This window comes from Hippoglossus stenolepis, chromosome 2, assembly GCF_022539355.2.
Source record: "Hippoglossus stenolepis isolate QCI-W04-F060 chromosome 2, HSTE1.2, whole genome shotgun sequence".
NCBI classification, from domain to species: domain Eukaryota; kingdom Metazoa; phylum Chordata; class Actinopteri; order Pleuronectiformes; family Pleuronectidae; genus Hippoglossus; species Hippoglossus stenolepis.
The window spans coordinates 14,085,309-14,107,232 of record NC_061484.1 but is presented as its reverse complement, the minus strand read 5'-3'; the positions used below and the strand labels follow the sequence as shown (position 1 = coordinate 14,107,232).

Genomic DNA, 21,924 nt, shown 5'->3' with positions numbered 1-21,924 from the left:
GTACTCAGTTCTAGGAATTGAGTAAAAAAATTAAAACTGAGGAGGACATCCACAGACGGTGTGTGCATGGAGCCTACATGGAGGCTCGAGGAGTGAACACGTATTTGCATGATTCTTACCATTCTTTATTCTTGTGCTCCCACTCTATGACGAGCTTCACGTGAGGAGGCCCCCCGGTGCCACACATCTTCAGAGCTCTATAATCCAGCAGGAGAAGAGAGTGAGATTACATTTCAAATCTACATTCACATCTTCTGACCTTTTGTTTTTCAGTGATACTGAAAAGTATTGTCTCCATAAACCTGAAGCCACAAACAACAAGGGAGGCTGAAATCTGCGCTGCTGGTGAGCAACATGTAACAAGCTTTCGTTACCTATTTTTATTTCATCTTGTTTCAGATACTCGCACACTAGCAACAGAAGGATTGCACAGGATTACCAGGCAAAGGTGAGACCTGGGTTCACATCATGTACTAACAAATGGCTGATGTTCGGTGTTTATATTGCAGAGCTTCACTCTCTGGAGTCTGAGTCAACAGCAGCATGAAAGGATCACCGCCAATGAACCGAACAAAAAAGAAGAAGAAGAAGACAAATAAAATACATCATATAAAAGAAACTGCAAAGGAGAAAAAATAAAACAAATATAATAATAAAAAGGTTATTTTTGAGAGATGACAGTGAAGTTGTCAGTCTGAGTTACTCAGGTTAAAGTTCAATAGTGTTGGGGCCATGACTTCTGTAGTAGTATCATGATGATGATGATGAAGAGTACGATCATCCTGTCTTCAGAAGCAGACCTCGTGTCGTCTTTGTTCTCTGTGCACTCTACTGTTTGTTGCAGGAATATGTATGTGCAGCAGAAACAACACTAGAGGTCAGGCTTACACAACATTTGAACAATTCAGGGACACAAACAAACAAACAAATTAATTGTTATTTAATTAATCTGTTAATTATTACTTTTTTTCCCAAAACCGATTATGAAAAGAAGCGGAAACTCATTTGTGATTATTAGCTGAATTCTCTGCCTCCTGTCTGCTCACCACAGTCTCTCTTCTTTCTCTCTCCACTTGTTAATGTACTTGAGTTTTACATGAGTGCTGCAGTAATTCTTTACTCAGGGTGAAGAGAAACTTTGGTCACATTGATGTCACACAAACTTTCCCTTTCACACATCATTCATCCACTGTCGGTACAGTTTCAGGAGAAATTTGGGGTTCAGTATGTTGCTCAAGGACACGGACACGCATAATGGATAACGCATAACTCTGTTCAGTGGACAACCCGCTCCATCTCCAGAGCCACAGCCGGCAACCAAACATCTTTAGTTTCTTTATGAAATGTTTTTTTGTGTCTTCTATGAAATCCTAGTCATAGAGCAACTGGAGGAGCTTTAATCGGTCCGACTCGTGCCAACAGCCGGCCAATTAAACTCTTTAGAAATCTTGAAGCGGCACAAACATCGTAACCACACCCAGACAAGGAGTAATTACATTGGAACAAAATTAATGTACAGTTAAGCAGAGTAGTAAAGTACAAAATCATTATTCTCTCCTAATAAAACTGCGCGTGCTTTTCTAAACGATATAAGGAAAGAGAAGAAATCTAAAGATATGTGAGTATAGGTTGGTTCATGGTGGAGGAGAAGTCAAAACTTCAGTGGACTAAACAAATCCAGTTTCTAGATCTTTAGTCACAGATCTTCAGCTTGTGTCAGAGATGGGTGGGTTAATATTTTCTTGTGATAATCGTTCTTAATGAAAGAACGTTTTGGGGACCCCTCCTTATAAGGGTGCCTCTCCCACCTCACCGCTCCCCTTTATATCGATGTACTCCTCTGGAGACGTACGTGACATTTCAGTCATTCAAGTTTTTTCTATTGTAGCGTCTCTGTTATTGTGTTTTTCCTCATTAGTAGAAAGTTATAATATATGATAATCTCCTTCTGATGTTTATTTTGCGTAGAGACTCCACATATGGACAAAAATCGACCAGAAGATTTGTTTAATAAATGAACAAAATGTACTGAAAGCATTGACATGCACACTGGTATATTCTTATTTGTCTAATACATATTTATGTTGATCTCCCTGGGGGTATTGTGTGTTTGCCAAATCACATTTACATTTTTTAAAAAAAAGCTCTATATCTCGTTCTCTCTCTTTCTCACTCACACGCAAACACACACACACACACACACACACGACAACAATCTCATTTCCTTGCTCCTGTGTGGTCCTGCGTGAAGTCTGACCTTCGCTGCAGCTCAGCAGAACAGCAGCAGAGATTTGTACTAAGCTCCTCAGCTGTATAGAGAGACACCTTGATGCTCTCTATCACACAGCAAATAAAGGCCTCATCGTCACGCTGTCAAACTGCCATCATTATACTCTGTTGCCTGTAATCCTCTTAGCGTCTAGTGGCTAAAGGGAATTGTAGCTCTTTTTCTGATGCAATAGAAAACCTGTTGACTACAGTTATGAATATGAAAACATGCAATAATTTCAGTTTTTCAATTTCAGTTTTGGCTTTGAGTTGCTTTATTTGGGTGTTTACTGCAACAGATGTCCATGTTCCATCAATCTGCCATGGCTGATATATGTTATTATTGTAAGGCTATGAGTAAGTTATTCAGAATTACAGCTTTAGCACCCCCTGCAGGATCAATACATTAAAACACTCAAACTCCCTTATTAACATCTGGCAGCTGCTTCTGTCGCCTCCAACCATGAACAGAGAAACTACAGTTAGAGTTGGAAAACAACTCAGCTGTTAAGATAAGAGGGCTGAGTGATTACAGAGCAGAACCCAGTTATTAACGCATGTGTTTTTAGGATGTATACATGTGCATTATCAGTTTTTCAGCATGTATATGTGTCTTTGTCTCATCCATCCTGACAGATCCGATCACAAGTGGACAGCATTAAGATCTGCTGTCACTCTGCATGATGCACTCTGTTTTTAACCAGTCGGATGACAGATGAGTCTTATGACTGTGTGTGTGTGTGTGTGTGTGTGTGTGTGTGTGTGTGTGTGTGTGTGTGTGTGTGTGTGTGTGTGTGTGTGTTGTGAGCGAGAGGGAGAGATAGAAAAAGATTAAATGAAGAGAAGGACGAATGAATGAATGAATGAATGTTTGCAGTTATGAGGAAAGATTTTTAAAAAGCATCATTCATGTGGTGATCAGAGCTTATATTGAGACGGTGGATACAAACAAATTGACATAAACACACTGAGAGGCATAAAAATATGTTTAAACGCTGAACCGGGTCAGAGGACGTCAGCTGAGTAGGACACATTTGCCTTCAAACTGCAAAAGGAGTGTGACAACATGCGACCACCTCCAAATGTGGTCGAAGCGATGGAATATCAAGACCAATTGAGGACACATTTGTGTGCGTTCAGACCTGTACTGTGCATGTACAGCTCCTTTCACATATAAAGATAATAACCAGAAAATCCTGGGCATACATTGTTTTAAGTTGGAGGCACACAACAGGAGATTGTCTCTGCATTGACACATACTGGATATATTCTCTATGGTTGAGGCAGGACCGGGGTGGTGCCTGGATAGAGCCAGCAGGAGGCAGTATAGGACTTCTCTTTTTACACAAGGTTACGGTACATGTGTGAAACGTGAAGGGCACTAGATTAGTATCTTGGTAGTTGAGTAGTGCAGCATGGTGTACTGTAGAGCCTCTTTGTGTGATTGAGTGTGTGTCCTACCTGTCAACAGCAGGGTTGTAGAGGGGCCTGCTGTCCTGTGGCGACAGGTAGCTGCAGGATGTCAATCCTCCCACCACTCGGATCTTGAACAGCACCCCCACCTTCTGCAGAGAGACACAGACACAGTGTTACAGCTGTGTCTTTAAAGAGCTGCGATATTCCATATTAACCAATAGCATCAGTTTAACTGGGATGATCTGACAAGAGTTGAAGAATTCTAAGCACATCCTTGAAGTTTGGACCATTGATTTTTCAAAGCAGCATATTCTAGCTGGAAGTCGATGAGCAGTCTGTAGCAAAGCACACTGATGCCTTTATATACATATGTATACGTATATGTAGCTAACTTTGCAGGAAAAATCATCAGTTTCTCTGAGGACACAATAAAGAGAAAAGTATAAATAACACAGATTCTATGTAACTTGGCCCTGGTGTTAACATCTGTCTCGTGTGATCTGACCACAAGTGGACAGTGGAAAGTTTGTCAGTTCACACCGGGCGTTTCCACACATCTCCAGTGACAACTAGTGGACATATCTATTATCCAAATTATTATTATTGTTTTTACTTTGGGATTTTTCCAACAAACTTCACATCCCAAATTAGAGGAATATTACAACCAGATCATGTACAAGGAAACAAATGTGGTGTTTTCATATTACACTGTGCTCCAGCGAGTAAACAAAAGTCTGGTACTGGTAAGATGCTTGAAGTAGAAAGAACTATCCCACATTACATAGGGTATTTCAAAAATACTACATATTAAAATAACGCAAAACAATACCAATGGCATAAATTACTTACTTGGGGAAAAGTTTTTTTCTTAAAAACATTAAATATTCAAGTAAATGTAAATTTTTTTGTACATAAATAAATAAATTAACCCAAATGATTCAAACTTGGTCAGAAAACTGTGTGACCCAACAGTGATGAAAAATGATGTTGGTAATGTCACTAATCAAGTCCATATATTTCTACACTGGTAAACATCAGAATGATTATGAATGAGTGATTCAGAATGAAACATTCACCTCCTGCACGATCTCCTCTACACATCACATCACATCACCACAACACACACACCTTATTTACATCTGGCAGCTACTTCTGCCGCCTCCACACTTGAACAGAGAAGCTGCATTTAGATGTGACAACAACTCCTCTGCTGCTTCGGCAGCAAGGACAAGAGCGCTGAGTGATTACAGAGCAGGAAGCAGAATCAAGTTGCTAATGTGTTCATTCTGAGCAGGCTGCCGATGAGAGAATAGAAACCGTAGCCAGGCATAAAGAGAAATAAATGAGTTCCTTAATAGGAGCCTAAAGCAGCAAATTAACAAGGCACAATCCCTCTTTTTGGTTTTAAGGGCCTGAGCGAGCGTCTTATCTCTCCATGGGACTAAATGGAAGAGGAGCCGACAAGACGCATTGGGCTAATGAGTAATCACACAAGAGTTTGCTACAATTTTTGAATTAACTTTGGAGAGATACGCATCCAAAGCCTCCTTCAGGATGATCGGCCTGAAAGAAAAGATGGAGACACTGTGGACGACGCTGGGTCTTGACAAACTGCCCAAAGTGCTGGGTAGATGTAAATAGATCACAATATGTGACACTACAAAGCTGTGTGGTGTTTAAATGGTAATAAAAAATAAAATAATAATAATAAAAATAATAATATCAGCTTTATTTGTAAACCACATTTCTTAAGTAAGTTATAATGTGATTCACAAGAGGAAAAACTACAATAAAACAAAAATTTAATTCAACTAAATTAAATTAAAAAAAATTATAAATCCTGTGTACTAACTAACATGTTAAATTTGGTTGGTTTTTTTTTTTATTTGAAAAGGACATCATGAGTTACAACTCAGGTTATGTTCATACCTATGGTTCATACCCAAATGTGTATTTTGCTAAACAAACCTCTGGGTGTCACCAAAACATTTTATATTTAAGACAAGGTGAAGCGAAGACCAAATGAATAGAACTCACACAAATCAATACAGAATATAAACAGCACTGAAATACGTAATAACTATAATGTGGACTCAAAAATACCATCTGATTTCAAAACAAAACTAAAGCTCTTATTTCCTGAATATTTCCTATTTCTAAAAATCGAGTTCAGAGTGACAGTAGTGTTTTGCATCAGTGGGATATGGGTGAACTTTTCAGCTTAAAATATCTGTACAATCTATGACCTGGAGAACCTGATTATTGTTTACCTTAAGACAAAGAGGAAGAGGAGGGCGAGCAAAGGCTCAGTGACTTTGTATTTGTCCAGACAGGCTTTGAGGCCGTAACTAAGGAACTGAGATAGTGATCAGTAAATAAGTCAGATATTTCTCTTTCTTCTCCTCTTTAGTTCTTTTGTTATAAAGAGAAGCGCTGCTCTCTCTGGATAAGGACACCTCAAATATTGCCGGCCACCATGGAGTTGCCCATGGCAACTCGTAGGCTGGCAGGGGCGACAGTGTGTGTGTGTGTGTGTGTGTGTGTGTGTGTGTGTGTGTGTGTGTGTGTGTGTGTGTGTGTGTGTGTGTGTGTGTGTGTGTGTGTGTGTGTGTGTGTGTGTGTGTGAGGGTTTGTATATGTTTGTGTACAGATCACTTGAACTAGGATCTAAGGCAGAGATGTTCTGATACCATATTTCCCTTCTCAAAGCTGACACCTGGGCTTTGCAGATTGGCTGATACCGAATTCTGATCCAAAACCAGTGCATTTAAAAAAGATTACGTGTATACGGTGTTTTTAACAGCTGTATGCTACTAACCCTGTATGGATGATGCTATCACTGTTGTATGGCCTGACTCAGGTTAAGCCCTTTAAAAAACAAATATATAAACTCAAAAACAACACAAATAAATACATCTAGGAATACACCACAGTTACTTCCTTTAAATAGCTTGATACTTAAGTGTTGTATACGTTTTACTTATCAGACTTTCTACTGTGAGATGTTGCCAAATTGCTGACATTGTAGCTCGCTCTGGCTGATGCTCCACTACCAGAAATAACTTCTTCTTCTTCGCTTCCCTAAAAACAGAACTCGCCAGTGGCAGCGTAGCGATGCTGCTGTTTTGATGCCGCAAAAAAGTGATTTCCCGGAAAAGAAAATTGCGATTTTATCTGTGGTTTTGGAACATCTCTAGTCAGAGCAGAACATGCAGAGAGGAAGAGGAGGTAGAGGTGGACTTCAAACAATTCAGAATAACAGAAAGAATTGTGTAAATTATATTAATAAAAATAATTTAGAAATGCAATCATACATTTTTTAAATAATATTTCAAACCAGCTTCTTAATTTAACTCTGTATTCTTCAATAGAGAGATTTGTGTTAGTGTGGTTTGAGGGGGCGGTGATATAATTGAATTTATGCACAGCCCATAAAACCATTATTACTCTCCCATAAAAGGCTTGTACTGTCTCTGTGTGAGTGCGATGTCCTCGGTTGTACTCTGCCACTCTACCGTATGGTTCGTCCTAATTAATTTTTGTGATTAAACTTTAAACACTCCTCTGAATGAATGAAGGTCAGGGAAAACCCTAAAGAACACAGACAAAGGGAACTATGCGACATAGAATTGGGAAATTGTTGCAACCATTATTCTGGTTTTGGAACAAGGTGCATGGTTCAGGACTGCAGCAGCAAATCTGACTAAACATGGTTATTTAATAATCAGGAACCAAAAGACACTATGTCCCAATATAAAATGAGTGTCCCCAGAGGTGTGAAGTAACGAAGTAAAAATAATTAGTTACTGTTCTGTACTTTACTTGAGTATTAGCTTTTCTGACAACTTTTTACATTTAGTCCTAACTTTCTAACACAAATACATGTACTTTCGACTACATTTTAAATTCAGGCTTGTTACTCTTTCTGAGGGAAATATTTTTTTTTTATTCTGCATCATTGAGAGCTGCCTTTCCAATATCAAAACAGATATCAACCGAGACAAAACCTACAAGAGACAGAGACTCAACCGTGTAGAAGAGGAGCAACAACATGGAAGAAAGTGAAGAATCAGCCAATGTCGACAACGAAGCAGAGCAACTAAGCATTCTCCATCTCTGGCCTTATTTAAATCAAGAATACTTCATTCAATACATTGTACACATTTCATCCTGGACAATTTCTCATGCTCTCAAGTAAGTGTGGTTTAAGTTAAATAGTCTTCAAACTATATTAATGTGACACAAGTCACAGATACAGTATGTAGAAATGACATTCAGAGGGTAACTTTATACCCTTATACCCTACATTTCTACTTCAACTTGAGTAAAGAGGTTGAATCAGTACTTATACTTTTACTTGAATCGTTTTTAACTAAAATATCTGTACTTCTACTTGAGTAAAGATTGTGCATACTTTTGCCCCCTGAGTGTCACCTACTCAAACCGTCACAACCATTCGCTCAGCATCCTAAATCTATTTCATAGTGTCAGAGGTGCAATGAGCTCTGATTAAAAATTCATCGCCAAAAGCATGAAAAACAAGCATCAAACAGACTGTCTTTTCCAAATCGCATTGATATGTGGTTTAACCTTTGTCTTTCATTTAAAAATAGCTCCCAGTGTGTCTCACACAGTTGAAAACAGAAAATGACAACAAGCTATTTAAACACAAAACCCACCAATAATTAAAATGAATCAAACTACCACCGAACACTCTTCTCCTTGTGGCTTTTTGAATTTAGCCACACAGAGACGAGAAGGTCCATGAACCCCTGAGCTGAAGGGCTGAGGACACAGGACAGAGTGGGCGACGTGTCTTTGAATACTGAGGGTGCTGCCATTACCTGAGCCTGAGATCCATTCAGCATCAGATAATAGAGCTTGCTGAGGATGCTCTGCTGCAGCTGGTCCCAGGAGATGCTCCTGTCCTCGCGCATGAGAAATGGAGGTCCGAACCTGACAGGAGAGGAGAGGAGAGGAGAGGGGAGTAGAGGGCAGAGGAGAGGCAAGGAGAGGGGAGTAGAGGGGAGAGGGGGGTAGAGGGGAGAGCAGACGAGACAAGAAGAAACAAAAGGAAACACTTAATTTAAAATCAAGTTATGTTGCTTTTAAACAGACTGTATTTAAAGATAGACAACATGACTGCTCCCCTAAAGTGAAGCCCATGCGTCTCGATCGCCCCCTGGTGGCTGGGTGCAGGAAAGGTCATAGACCCTGCCTCCTCCATGTTAGCAGATGGAACATGGACCAAAGTTAAAACTAAAATAAGACTTCTGTCATTTTAGGTAGTTCCTATTATACTGATGTATGTAAGTGTTCATTTTCCCATTGAGTTTGGTTTTACTCAGTTAGTTGATGCTATAAAAATGGGGTGAGACGTCATGATTGACAGCTGAGGACCCTGGACACCAAATGCAAAAGATGGCGTTGATTGTATCGGAGTACTTTTGTAAAATTTCTGGGGAGGAAGTGGAGAATTTTCATACAGTCTATGTTTTAAAATCATAAGCTCTAAGGAGAAAATCTGGACAGACTTTTGGTTTTCTTGAGTGAACTCAATCAATTGTTTGTCATTTTCTTTTCAGACCAATTATTTTAGCTAGATGTCCACACTACAAAACATAATATATAAATTTCCAAGAAGGTTGAGCTTATTGAAAGTTTAGAAGGTGGCAGTCGAGGTTTCACTGTCAGAGCCTTGGGTCCTGAACTGACAGACTGTGTGAGCGCTGAGGAGCCAAATAAACCAGTCTGATAACGTCTGAGCTTCATAATGTTTTCTCTGTCTGCTGGTTCATTAAAGGCTCACACTCCTCCCGACTGCTCCGCAGTGGTTAAAGTACATTAAAGGCTGTTGTGTGGGAGGTTAATGGGAGAGGCAATTGAGTTTGTCTAGACAGACAAGTCCAGTTTATCAGCAAAAGTTGCACTGTGTTGCTTTAAGCATCCACACACTTTGTTTGAGTCTCCTCGCAGCAGCCAGATTACCTGCGTGTTGCATACTTTCATTTTAGTTATAGATGACAACTGAGAGACATTCAGATGAGAGTCCTGCGACATGTGGACAGACGAGTCCTCAAATGTCAAATCCTGACATTATCAGGCCTTTCATAGGAGCATCTATTATGTGGTCCCATAGGTGCATGAGTATGACTCTGCTGAGTTTGACTCCTGTTAAAAGCTATGATATTGAGCCCAAATGGCACATGATGATCACCTGAAGGTAAATATATGAATCGAGTCTTAACAGGTTAAACTTTATATAATGTAGGGAAATCTGAGCCATTTATATAATTTAGAAGCATTAATAGTGGTGCTGGTGATGTTAGTCTTTGCACAAAATATACCTGTTTGTATTAGAGCATCATCAGCGCAGTCCTAACCAGGCAGTCTTCATTTAGAATACTGCTTTGTTACAGAAAACTACATGAACTCAATATGGGTTCAGGAACATTACAGTGATTTCAGGCAGCAATAAACTGCAGTCCTTGGAAGTGCATCTTTTACAAGGTTTATGTGCCTTTAAAAAATCCAGCAGGAACTGACTGACCCTATACACACACACTGTACACCGAGGAAAAATATGTGGGCATGTACTGAACCCATGCTTCAGATCATTTAGACTCCAAGTATAAAAAACAACTACTGGACAAAAGAAGGTGGTCTTAGTTGTTAACAAGCTGGGCTAGTCAAAGACTCATGAATAAAGCAGTGGACTGATCCTGCAGGTTTTACAGTAAACCCATTGACAGATTATTCTCTGAAACACGTTGCTTAAATGTGAAAAAGAAAAAAAAAAGAAAGAAAATCACTATGTGGCAGTTAAGGTTGATATTGTGCAACACGTGACCTCCTCTGAAGTGATCAGATCTCAAACGGTTCAGAGGAACTTCTGCCGTTCGGTCTAACTGATGCTTTTAAGGTGAGCGACCTAACAATGCTGCCTAACTTTGGACTAATACATGGCAGCTACTTACACCTAACTTAAAGTGATAATGCATCCAATTTGAACATGTGATTCAACTCAGTCTCAGGTTTCAACAGCGTCTGCTTCCTGCTACAGCTGCGTCTGAGCTTTCGCTGCATGAACTAAGAAAAGTAGGCCTCATCTAAGGAATGTGTGCAATAGATATACAGGTCAAAGTCAATTAGAAGTCAGTTTGATGTTGACATTCAGACAACATTGGATAATTATAAAGGGAAAAGAATAAATAAGGTATTCTATGACTGTAGAAACAGTAGAATATGAACGTACTGGAACAAGTTTAAAACTCAGTCTCACAAATCGGAGATGACTGATTGAAGTAAATTAACTGGCTCTGCTGGTGTGTGCTCACCAGAAACTATTTAAAAGCTGCAAAATCCATTAATAAAAACACAATCAACAAAAATAAAAAATATACAATCCGGTTGCAGCTCACCTGACAGCTTGCTGGCCGGAGCCCGCTGTGTTACAGATGACGAGGAGGAGCTTCGTGGAGCCGCCCTGGTTCAGGTACTCGGAGGAGAGGGTTCCAGACGATGGTAACCTCTGGCCATCAGGTCCAGCCGAGGAGGAGTAGGGAGAGGAGGGGAGGCTGTGGTGATACCCTGAGCAGAGCAGAGGAGAAGACTGATGAAAAATCTGACTTCCTGACTGACTGAGAAACAATCACACCAAAGTTTGTCTCTGCTGCCAAAAATACAAAAAAACCCTGGTGTTAACAGGTTTATGAAGAAACGTTTTCACAAGTAAAAATCCTGCAGCAAAATTTACCGGGTTCTTCCTTTAGTCGCGTCTCATCCCTCCACAAACTTTAATTAATGGGTTCCTGTTCCAAACCACATCCCAAGTTTTGTAGTAATCCATCCTGTAGCTTTTTTTGTATAGCTAACAATCGCTGTTAAGAACATAACCTCTTAAGCGAAGGTAATACAATAATAAATGAATATTTAATATATTTTTATATTTGTGACATTATTAGATTTAATTATTTATAAATGTGAAGGATACCAAACACAGCTATCCCTTTTAAAGATAATCTAAAATTCCATGCTGACATTAGCCGTTAAGAGCCTTTCACAGACATCAAAGACGTATGAAAGTTTTTATATTTTACAGAATAATCATTGCAGAAAAGATAAGTGATGAATAATGACATCACAGGAATCATTGCCAATATATCTGTATCCTAAAAAATGTATTCTATAATATATTTGTATTACATCGGCCCGAGAAAAATTCATTCTGCTATTCTGATATGAGTCAAGAGTCAAGTTCATTATTAACAAATGAGGATTAATGTCATTAAGAGAAAATAAAAGGTAAGGAAGACAGAGTGTTTCATAGGTAGTTTGTTTCTATTACACCTTCTTCCAGCTCTTCTTCTAGGAACACGTTACTCATCTCAGAAGCTTATTCTATCAAGCTGCAGGTGTGAAATGGACCAAGATCACAAAACAGCTCTGGGTGCCAAAATGAGAAATTGCAATGCAAAGAGCAATATCTAAAAAATATTTTCAGAAAAGAAAAAAAAAAAACATTAAACTAGAAATGCCCTTTGATTCTTATTTACCCCGAGGAGCCATAAAAAGAATCAAATCTGCTGCCACACATTCACTGGCACACAACACACGCGCGTGTTATGATTAATAGTGGGGTAATAGCTGAAGGGGATACAGGAGGCCCAACCTCTTGTCTCCCTGGAAACATAAACTTTGACATTATCAGATGATTTAATTAAACAATGCTTGTTCGATTCCGCATGTGCAATTAATCACTGCCACCTTCCAACGTCCACACACACACACACACACACACACACACACACACACACACACACACACACACACACACACACACACACACACACACACACACACACACACACACACACACACACACACAGTAACACCAAACCTCAACACACACGGATGAGAGCAAGTGTCAAAAGATGTAAAGCATAAATGTAATGTGCACGCGCACACGGGTTTGTCACTCTCTTCGCTTCCTCTATCCTCTCTGTCAATTCGAATTCACACTTTTTGATTCGGGAGGAGGAAGTAAAGATTCCCAAAAGAGACAAATGTCTTTCTTGTCTTTTATTGTCACATTTGCAAATGGGTCCACACAGTCACAGTCAGACAGGATGCAGCAGAGTGGAACGTGGAGCATCGGTTAGATAGAAGGTGCGTCTGTGAGGTGGACTGATCCTGATCCAACAAAAACTGTTACTCTTGTAGTCAAATATGCAATAATTGGGTTCATGCAAAGTTCGAGTGATAACAAGGTTGGCAGCTTTAACTCCCAGAAGTCAGACTGCTCTTAGACAGAGAGCCAAACAAAAACATAAATTTTCCATGACAGCATATAGGCACCAATTTCTGTTTCACCCACAGAGAATACAAATCAACCACATGTGCCAACACACTGTCTGTACTACATTTACATTGATTTGATATCCAACTTGAATCAACTGGAGGGACTATACACTTCTGTGATTGGTTGTTTTGTCTTCTGTCACATGATCCAAACCCTGACCACCAATCAGAGTGTCGCTCCAGATGATCCAAAGTAACGATGAATGGCGAAAACAAATCCAATGAGAATAGCTGTTGTTTGGGCCTTTGGGTTTCGGGTTTTTGTAGACTGTGGTTTTAAGGTGTATTTTTGGTGTGGGGGTCGGGCATCATCACCCAACTAAATCTGTGTCTATGCATGACAGGTTTCAAAGCAGATCATTCCTTAGATTGCACCAAGGGAAGTGTGATGTTCTTGTACCACAGGGGAGACACAGCCCATGTCGTAATTCAGATTCTTATTTCATTGTATCAGATATCTCTGTCAGATGTAGTGAGGATGATTTAATCGCATGAAATCATCCTCCACCCCCTTAAAAGCCTTTCACACCAGATCTTTAAGAGGTCTCTGCCTTTTAATCCTCTAAATATTGAGGGGATTTATTCAATAATAAAATCTCTACGCTCAAGGATTTCATCTCCTATTTCTTTATCCTATACAGAAAAGAAAATCCTAATGACGACTATAACTATGGAGCCGTATCCAAATTACGCTTTAGGTTAAGGCTTTAAAAAGAGGGTGGTAGACACTTTGCTATAAAGGCTCCTTTATTGTGGAGTAAGCTTCTTTTGGAATACAATATTTTTATTTAAAAAACAAGCAATTATTCAAGTTTTGTTTTTGTTTGATACTTTTACTTTTAAAGCTACTTTTTCTATTAAAAACAAATGTGTCCATCGTCTTTTATCTTTGTTTTTTGTTTTTTAAATCTCTTGAAGTACCATGTTTTTGTGAAAAGTGCAATAAATAATTCTTATTGTCTAGGAGACAATTTGAACAACATCAAAGTAACTCAGGCCTTATTTCAACAGCACCAGTATTTTAGTGTTAATAACATTTCCAGAACCAGAGAGTAATATGGTTCACCCACATGTCCAACATGTGCTGGGAGAACCTCCTGCCAGACTCTCATTCTCACCTCCTCCTCCCTCTCCTCCCTGAGATGAACACGGGAGAGCCAGAGAACGAGGGAGGTGTTAGCAGGGTGGACGGAGGAGTGACAGGGAAAGGAGAGAAGAGTTGATAGAAAAGGAGAGACGGAGAGTGAGAAAAGGAAATGAGAAAAAAAAAAGGAATTTTTGCGTATCAAAAAATGAATAAAGAATAAAAAGAGACCAGACATTCAGAATGAGCAGCACTGCAACACCTCAGATCATCAATTCAAATGATATCGAACTATTTGTGGATTTTATTGTGACTGTAATGGCCGCTGAGGGAAAACAGTCTAATCAGAATAGTCTAAAAACAGTCAAGTGAGCAGAGAAAGACAGGGATAAAGAGATAGAGGTAGAGAAATAACACTAATTATAATAAAGTAATTAGTACAGCACCTTTCAAAACACAATTACAAGCTGCTTTGTGAATTTGTGTAATCTGGGACATTTTTTGCAATTTTGACTTATGTCTGTTTTACACTTTAGGTCAACACATTATTCCTTTCTGTAATCCTTCAGATGTTTTCTAACCACACCAGAAGAAAGTATGGATATATCATATCATCATACCACATTTCAATTCATGTTTGATAAAGTGGGACAACTAAAAAATAATTGGAAAAAAATGAACTAAAACACATTTTAAACGACTAAATTATCTACCTATAAAATGTGTCTATAAAAGAGATCTAAAATCAAAAGAAGGAGTTTGCTACACGGATCTCCTCAGGGAGGTTGTTGCAAGAGTGGAAGAGCCAACATAAAAGGCCTGGTCCTCTCTGGTCCGCAGCTGGGACAGTGGAATGGTGAGCAGGGAGGACCTCGGGTTACGACCGGGCACATATGGTATCAAAAGATCTGACGTCAGAATCCAGAACGGCTCTTCAAAGTGAGCAATAAAATCTTTAAATCATTTCCAACATTTGGGGGCTGTGGGGGGAGAAGCAAGAAAATAAACAGAAATGCTCTCGCCAAAAAAAAAACCTTGGAGATGGTGAGTAAGACCATCTTAAACAGATCAGCCCCGAGGACCAAGCCATACCCCAAAGCACCGTCTATTTCTTCTCTCTGTATCGTCTTATACCCCCCCCTCTCCCTGTTACACTATTGACCCCATCCCTTCCCCACACACAATGATTCAACTCCACAGAAGAAGCCATGGAATGAAAATAGGAACAGAAAATCTGGGTAACAATTACAACAAACGCTTTTTGGTTTTCAGATCTGTGGGACGCTTGACGGAGGACATTCACAACAAGTTTGAACCGCGGCTCCGTTCACACAGACTCATGAACAGTTACAAAGTCTTTTCTATCTTTGGGATGTTTGCATGAGAAGAACCTCTGAACTCCACGCTCAGTGACAGCTTTGTTCTTGTGACAAGTGTGAAGACATTATCTTTCAACTGATGGTTAAAAAACAAAACAAGGGATTCACTAAGACTTGGATCTGTTGAAGAAGACCATCTTTAAGAAAAGGTTCAAAGTTCAAAGCGTTTATTGTCATATATAAAGTCCTGTACAGTGAAATTATTTATTTGACTTCCACTATGAATACCGTGTTTGATGTCAAGTTTTGCAGTTTCTCGATTAATATCTACAGACAATGAGTTTCTGCACCAGTAGCTGTGATCTTGTGTGATGCTTCCATTATTCTGCAGGCATCCATTCACTCTCAGACACACACGCACACACAGACGCACACAAACACACATATTTATTTTAAGTAGATAATCATATTTTGCTGTTGCACCAGAGGCAAAGTCTTTCAACATTTAGGTCTTATTTTCCAAAAACAGTTTGTTCATTACTGACGTGTAAAAATAGCACGAGTTGCGTAACACACAAACCTCAGAGAGGAGTTTGGGCACATGCTGACTAGAAATGATACTTCTCCCATGTGGTTCGAGACCGAATGAGTGACCCCTGTCAGTGCAATCCACTCACCTTACTAAAAATACCCAGGGGGCCCGTGGGTTTAGCCTCGGACGAATCACAAGCCCTGGCAGCAAACCACAAAAGCCTCTGATGACAGCGAAGCACCTGAGCTTCCTGCCCGACAGCGAAGTGACAGATTAAAGAGACAGCAGAGGAGGGACTGGATACACCTGATGCTGCCCTCTTGTTTCTTTCTTTCACCTGTCTACCTTTTCTTTCTGTCATCTATCTTAAAGACAGCAAAAAAACCAAATACAGTGTAAACAGTACGGTCATTGTATCCCTGTTGTGTGCTTGAATTAAAGGAAAACAACACGAGAGTAATAAAGTTGCAATGAAACTGTCCATGTCTCAAATATTGGATCAGCAACACCTTCTGCTCTGCTGACTGATTCACCAAAACACAATTAGGTTGTGTTGTGAATTACTGTGCTATTTAAAATTTACCAGGAAGCTTTCATGTTGGCATTCGCGCCGGCATTTATGCACCATTTGTGTCGCTGTTAATAAGGCAGCCGGGCTGAGTGTTGCTGTTATTTCCCAGATGACTTGAGAACAGCTTCCAGAGGCAGTCGTGTTGATCAGAGCACCGACTGTAGACACAACACAAATGTCTCCCTGCCTCCATTCTCTTCAGGTTATTCTAAAATAATGAATTTGACTGGAGGGGGCAAGAGTTCCCCAGTGAATGTTCTTGGAATCTTCTTGCTGTTCTGCACCGAGTCTGCTCCAGGCGTCCTATTAGTGCCTTAATGGAAGTGCACAGGATGTGTACTTAGCAGGCTTAAATTTGCATGTGTGACATCTTTGCCATGTGGTGCCAACTCACAGAAAACAATTCAAGCCCTGTATATGATGTCTATTTTATGATGCTACTGATGTATTCATATTGCGACTTGAAAAGCAGGAGTAAAATACTGACAGTGATAGTGGGAAGTGTTTTTCCTATAGAGCCAATCGCACAAATGAGTAGTTTGTGTGTGTGTCTATGTGCTTATGTGCATTCAGGCAGAAGTGATGTCTCCTCTGTGAGAAGCCGATTGACTGCCCAGATAAACCCCTCAAAGTAATGCAAAGATCCCAGACTCTCCACTTGGTGCATAGCCCATAGTGAGTTGATGGAAATGACACAGTGGTTTACTGTGACAGGACCTGAACACTCAAACAACCTGCAGGAGAGTTAGTAGAGCCGCACTGTATAGTCAGCCAGTGTGTGTGAGTGAGATGAAACCAAAGAGGGACTTTGATTACTGCATCTATCTCGAGACAGATCCTGTTAGAGAATCGTTTTACTACTCTATTACCCAGAGAATCTTCTCATCTTCTCTTCATGAACATACAGTATAAACAACTCTCTCTCTCTCTGGCCCAGTTCCGTCTTTAACGATTTATTTCAAGAGCACCATCACACTAAGTTAGCACGCTCCGTTTCTATTCAACGCAAAGTCTTTTTATTTGTGCAGAAACACACAGCTTCATCACCCTATTTATTCGGGGTGGGAATCACTGGGTAACTCACGATCATGACAGTATTCGCAATAACGTTAATATCACGATACAGCGATTCTGCGATAATCAATATATTGCAAGACAATCATGTTAAAATACGTTAGATAAGTTTTAAATGCACTGGGATCAGATCAGTAATATGTGTCAGCTGACACACAAAGTCCAGATATTGAATCCGTTTCGGGAAAAGGAAAAAAATGGTATCGGGAAATCTCAACTATATACGTGCAAACTCACTGAGTTATTGAGCGTGAAATTGGTTGTTGGAGCTATTTCCACCATGTGACCTCCCGCTGCCATTGCCTGTAAACACAAAAGCTCATTACTGTACATGAGTACAATAATAGTACATTGATTCAATATTCCCAAGAATAAAGTCAGAATTTCCCACAAGCTAATATAGACAGCAGCTGACGACAGAGGATTCCTTGTATTCAGTGAACTGCCGGTTCTTCTCCTTGAGGTTTACACACAACATGATTTTTGCCATATTATTAAATGGATGACTACTCAGTATTAATAGGTTCATGCAAACGAAGATGTCTTTGAAAGCTTTTCCTTCCTCCTCCTCCTCCTCCTCCTCTATCTCCATCCTCATTACTGTTTCCTTCCTGTAGCCAAGTAATGTGGAGGAGGAGGCACAGACAGGAAGCCAAGAATCCAGGGCAAGTGGTGACTATTTGTTCAATTTATTTATTAACTCTAAATGTCATTCTGCTCCAGCCTGCACAGCTCTTGGGTTTGTTTTTCAGTAACACTCTCACAGTAGACCTTTTTTTTAAACTGTTAAACACGTACTCCGGTGAATTAATTAACTAGAAAACACAAACAAATGTGACGCCTACAATAACAGTTGGGAGACGACTTTAAAATTATTGTGTCAGAAAACAACCGGCCAAAATGTTGAAAGGAGCGTTGGCGTTTTAAACCCATGAAATGTTTTTTCATGTTTTTTGAAACTTTGACTCAGACTCTTAAAAGACGGCCACATTAATAAGACTTGAAGGGGCTGCATGTGTGTGGAGGTGTTCCTAAAAGTACCGGTGACAAATGAAATACAAGGTCACCAAGAAAAAGATACTTGGACACCACACGGCAATTTATAATACGACGAGACAGTTGAAAGGTAAAAAGGGAAACTAACAGTTAAAGTTAGACAGTAATCCAGCAGCTTGAACATATTATATTGGCTAATGCAGTGCTCTGCGGCAAACATTTTTTCTCAGATGATTTTTAGATAACGCTATATTTTTGTGCTATTAGTGCCACTGTCATTCTGAACGTGGCCTTGTCCCCGAAGTCTGAAGAGCACACTTGCTCAGAACATGTTCCAAAAGCTTCAGCAGCAGCTGTATGGTGACAATAATAATATCACTTTAAGGATCACAGAGGACAAAAGGAAGCGAAGTGAGCACAGAGTTGCGATGATCCAAACTATGTCACTGCAGATAATCATCTTTTGTGCTTGCTGCATGTCCAGGTTCTGCAGGGTGGTAAATTGCTTCATAACGGTTTTATTCCTCCCTGCCGCCTCTGCTGCTGAAGCACAGACCCTCTCCTAACAACCCATCCAGAGGAGGACAGTGTACGAAGAGCATTTCAGAGCTGAGACTCAGTCTGATGCTTTAAAATCAATATACAGCTGTCACATGACCCACAAACTGTCCTGCTGTGGGAGCTTGGCAATGAGATAGAGACAATCCTGGGAGGACTCATGAGATGGTATTATCTACATGCTGGCGTCAAGTATCGATATTAATTTATTTAGTCTTGTTTAATAATAGTTGGTACTTTTGCCAGTTGTATTTTACATTGGAATGACGGCACATGTGGACACTGACAAGTTACAGTTGGTTTGTTTACTAATAAAAAGGCACTAAGATAAGACTTTTTTGTTTCTTCTCAGTTTGTATCAAACTCGGGGAAACTGACACCTAATTGCAGTGAATAAATACACAAATGCAGCATTTTGTATTCTTCAGTTTGACAGAAATCGTGACGTATCATAATTTGTTTGACTTTGAATTGCTGTATTGTAATATTATCTTAATCGCGGGCCATGTATTGCGTATCATATCAAGAGTTACCCTGAAATTGCCACTCTACTGCAGTAGACAAGGATTTTAAATGACTACGGCTCTGATTGGCAGTTATGGAAACGTGATCTTCATGATCATTCTATTCATCCGAAAGACCTGTATTCATAAAATATTATGTGTACAGGGTAAAACATTTTTTTTTTTACAATTAATCACACATAAGTAATTAATGGGAATGAAAGTCATATATTCACATGACAAACAAACAAACATCAACCATCTCCTGGAGGAAAACACAACTCCTCAGGAAGTTGGTGTGTGACTTGTGAGTGTTTTTCTCACTGTTGGTCCTACAGGCTCTGTGTACAGTCATCCATCACAGCAACACGTTTAACTTTTTCCACACAACCGGAAAAACAAACTATATCACATAGCGGACAGTAGCAAGGATTCGCACCACACAACAAATGTGTCCTTAAAGGAAACGGAAAGAAAGATTAATCTGGTTTCAGTGAAGACGTATTATCTGTGTAAAAATATGTGGGTCTTATTTCCTACTAAGTGCATCACACTTAAGCTTTCAAAATCCCTGGTAAAACAGTTGGATGTGTTATTAAAGCTGGACTTCCTCGGTATAAAGTGTCCAGAATGTCAATGCACTGCTTAACAAACTGCTGAGTCATCATTATGTCAGCAATAATGAAGGGAAAAAAAGAGGGAGACACAGATACTAATGTGAAAACGACCCAGAATCCAAAGTCACCTCGGGAGCAAGGTCACTTTAAAGGGACATAGCATGCAAATTCCACTTTGTTAGTGCTTCTACAGGTTAATGTGGGTATCTGGCATGTCTACCAACCCAAAAACTCTGGGGAAAAAACACTCGCGCGTTTTGTTATAGTTCCTCTAAGTCAGAAACGTCATGCTTGAGCGACTCGATTGCGCTTCCTGGGTTTTGTGTCGTAACAAGGAACTGGAAGTCTCCCTACATGGTCTTGGCCCACCCCCCGTCCCCCCACACTCGTTACTTCCGGGTTTACACCGGAGGCAGCGAGGCTGCGAGGCAGCGCAGCGCCGTTCCCAAGCACGCAGCCGGGCTGTTCACACGGGACGAGCATTTCTCCGCTGGTCAGCCCGCGATTCACTCACATGTGGCATTTGTCTGGATCGTTGGGACTGGGAGGCTGCAGCAGCTGCTCGGGAGCGACCGCTCGCTCTCCCGTGCGTGAGCTGGAATTTGTGTCAGCGCCACACAGCCAGCAGTGTGGAAGACTTCCGCAGTGTTCAGCGCTACTGTACGCGGGGTACAGTAGTTACGCCGGGGTACAGTAGTTACGCCGGGTACAGTAGTTACGGGGTACACGGACACGGAGCGCCGCTGCGAGCGCGCAGCACCGTTCTCCAGCGCGCAGCCGCCTGGCTGTTCACACGGGGCGAGCATTTCTCCGCTGGTCAGCCCCATAGACTGTATATATAAGGGTCAGCCCGCGATTCTGCTTTCTCCGCTTGTTGTTGTACCCGTTGAATGTCGGGGTTGGGGGTAAATGATGGTCTTCATAGCCCCCCACCCTCTCTCTCTCTCTGTCTGTCTGCTTGTGTGCTTGTAGTGGATGGGCAGAGGGGACATTTAATTATGTGATTGGGAAAATTAAAACTCCAGGACAACAAGGGAATACAAAGTATGGGATGCATATTTGATAATTTATATCATATAAAATATGTAATTTATATCGTTTAAAATCATGGGGGAGAGGGGGAGGGGAGCTGGCTCATTAGCATTTAAAGGAACAGGCACTCAAAACAGGTCACTCTGTGGAGGGCTGTTTTATACAGGGTAAAAAGGGTGCTGTTTTAAATGATCCTTGTGGTATTTTGACCAAAGTATGTTACAGACATTTCATTAAGACCCCAAGGAACCATATCAACTTGTGGTAAAATGGGCATGCTATGTCCCCTTTAAGGAGTGACTGTGTTTATGAATGAGTGTCTTAAAATGACTAAACTGTATTGACAAAGCAGCGCCCCCTTCAGGCTTACACGACCTCATGAACCACAGTGAAACTTCCATTGCATCAAACCAGTATAGCTTGTTTCACTTTTGTTTTATTCAGATGTCAACAATGATTCTTCACTGCAAACAGAAATAGACTAAAAGGAAATATGAAAACAAAACCACAAACCAACCTTGACTTCTCCCCTGTGCTCTAAACAAATCGAATTATGCTCAATGTAAAAACTTTCCTTGTCATAACTGTGCTCCT

General features: G+C 40.3%; 1 protein-coding gene across 2 annotated transcripts in view; it reads right to left on the bottom strand.

Annotated features, from left to right (window-relative positions):
• Window positions 1–21,924, bottom strand: part of usp43a (ubiquitin specific peptidase 43a) — a 103,092-nt gene that overhangs the window by 20,702 nt on the left and 60,466 nt on the right. For both annotated transcript variants that reach the window (XR_007035001.1, XM_047344623.1), the window contains exons 7-10: window positions 11,106–11,274; window positions 8,529–8,640; window positions 3,730–3,833; window positions 120–197 (exon numbers count right to left, since the gene is read on the bottom strand). Coding sequence is in view for 1 of the 2 variants with exons in the window: in XM_047344623.1 (XP_047200579.1) it covers window positions 120–197; window positions 3,730–3,833; window positions 8,529–8,640; window positions 11,106–11,274 (463 nt within the window). In the remaining variant the exon portion in view is untranslated. The remainder of the gene's footprint in view (window positions 1–119; window positions 198–3,729; window positions 3,834–8,528; window positions 8,641–11,105; window positions 11,275–21,924) is intronic.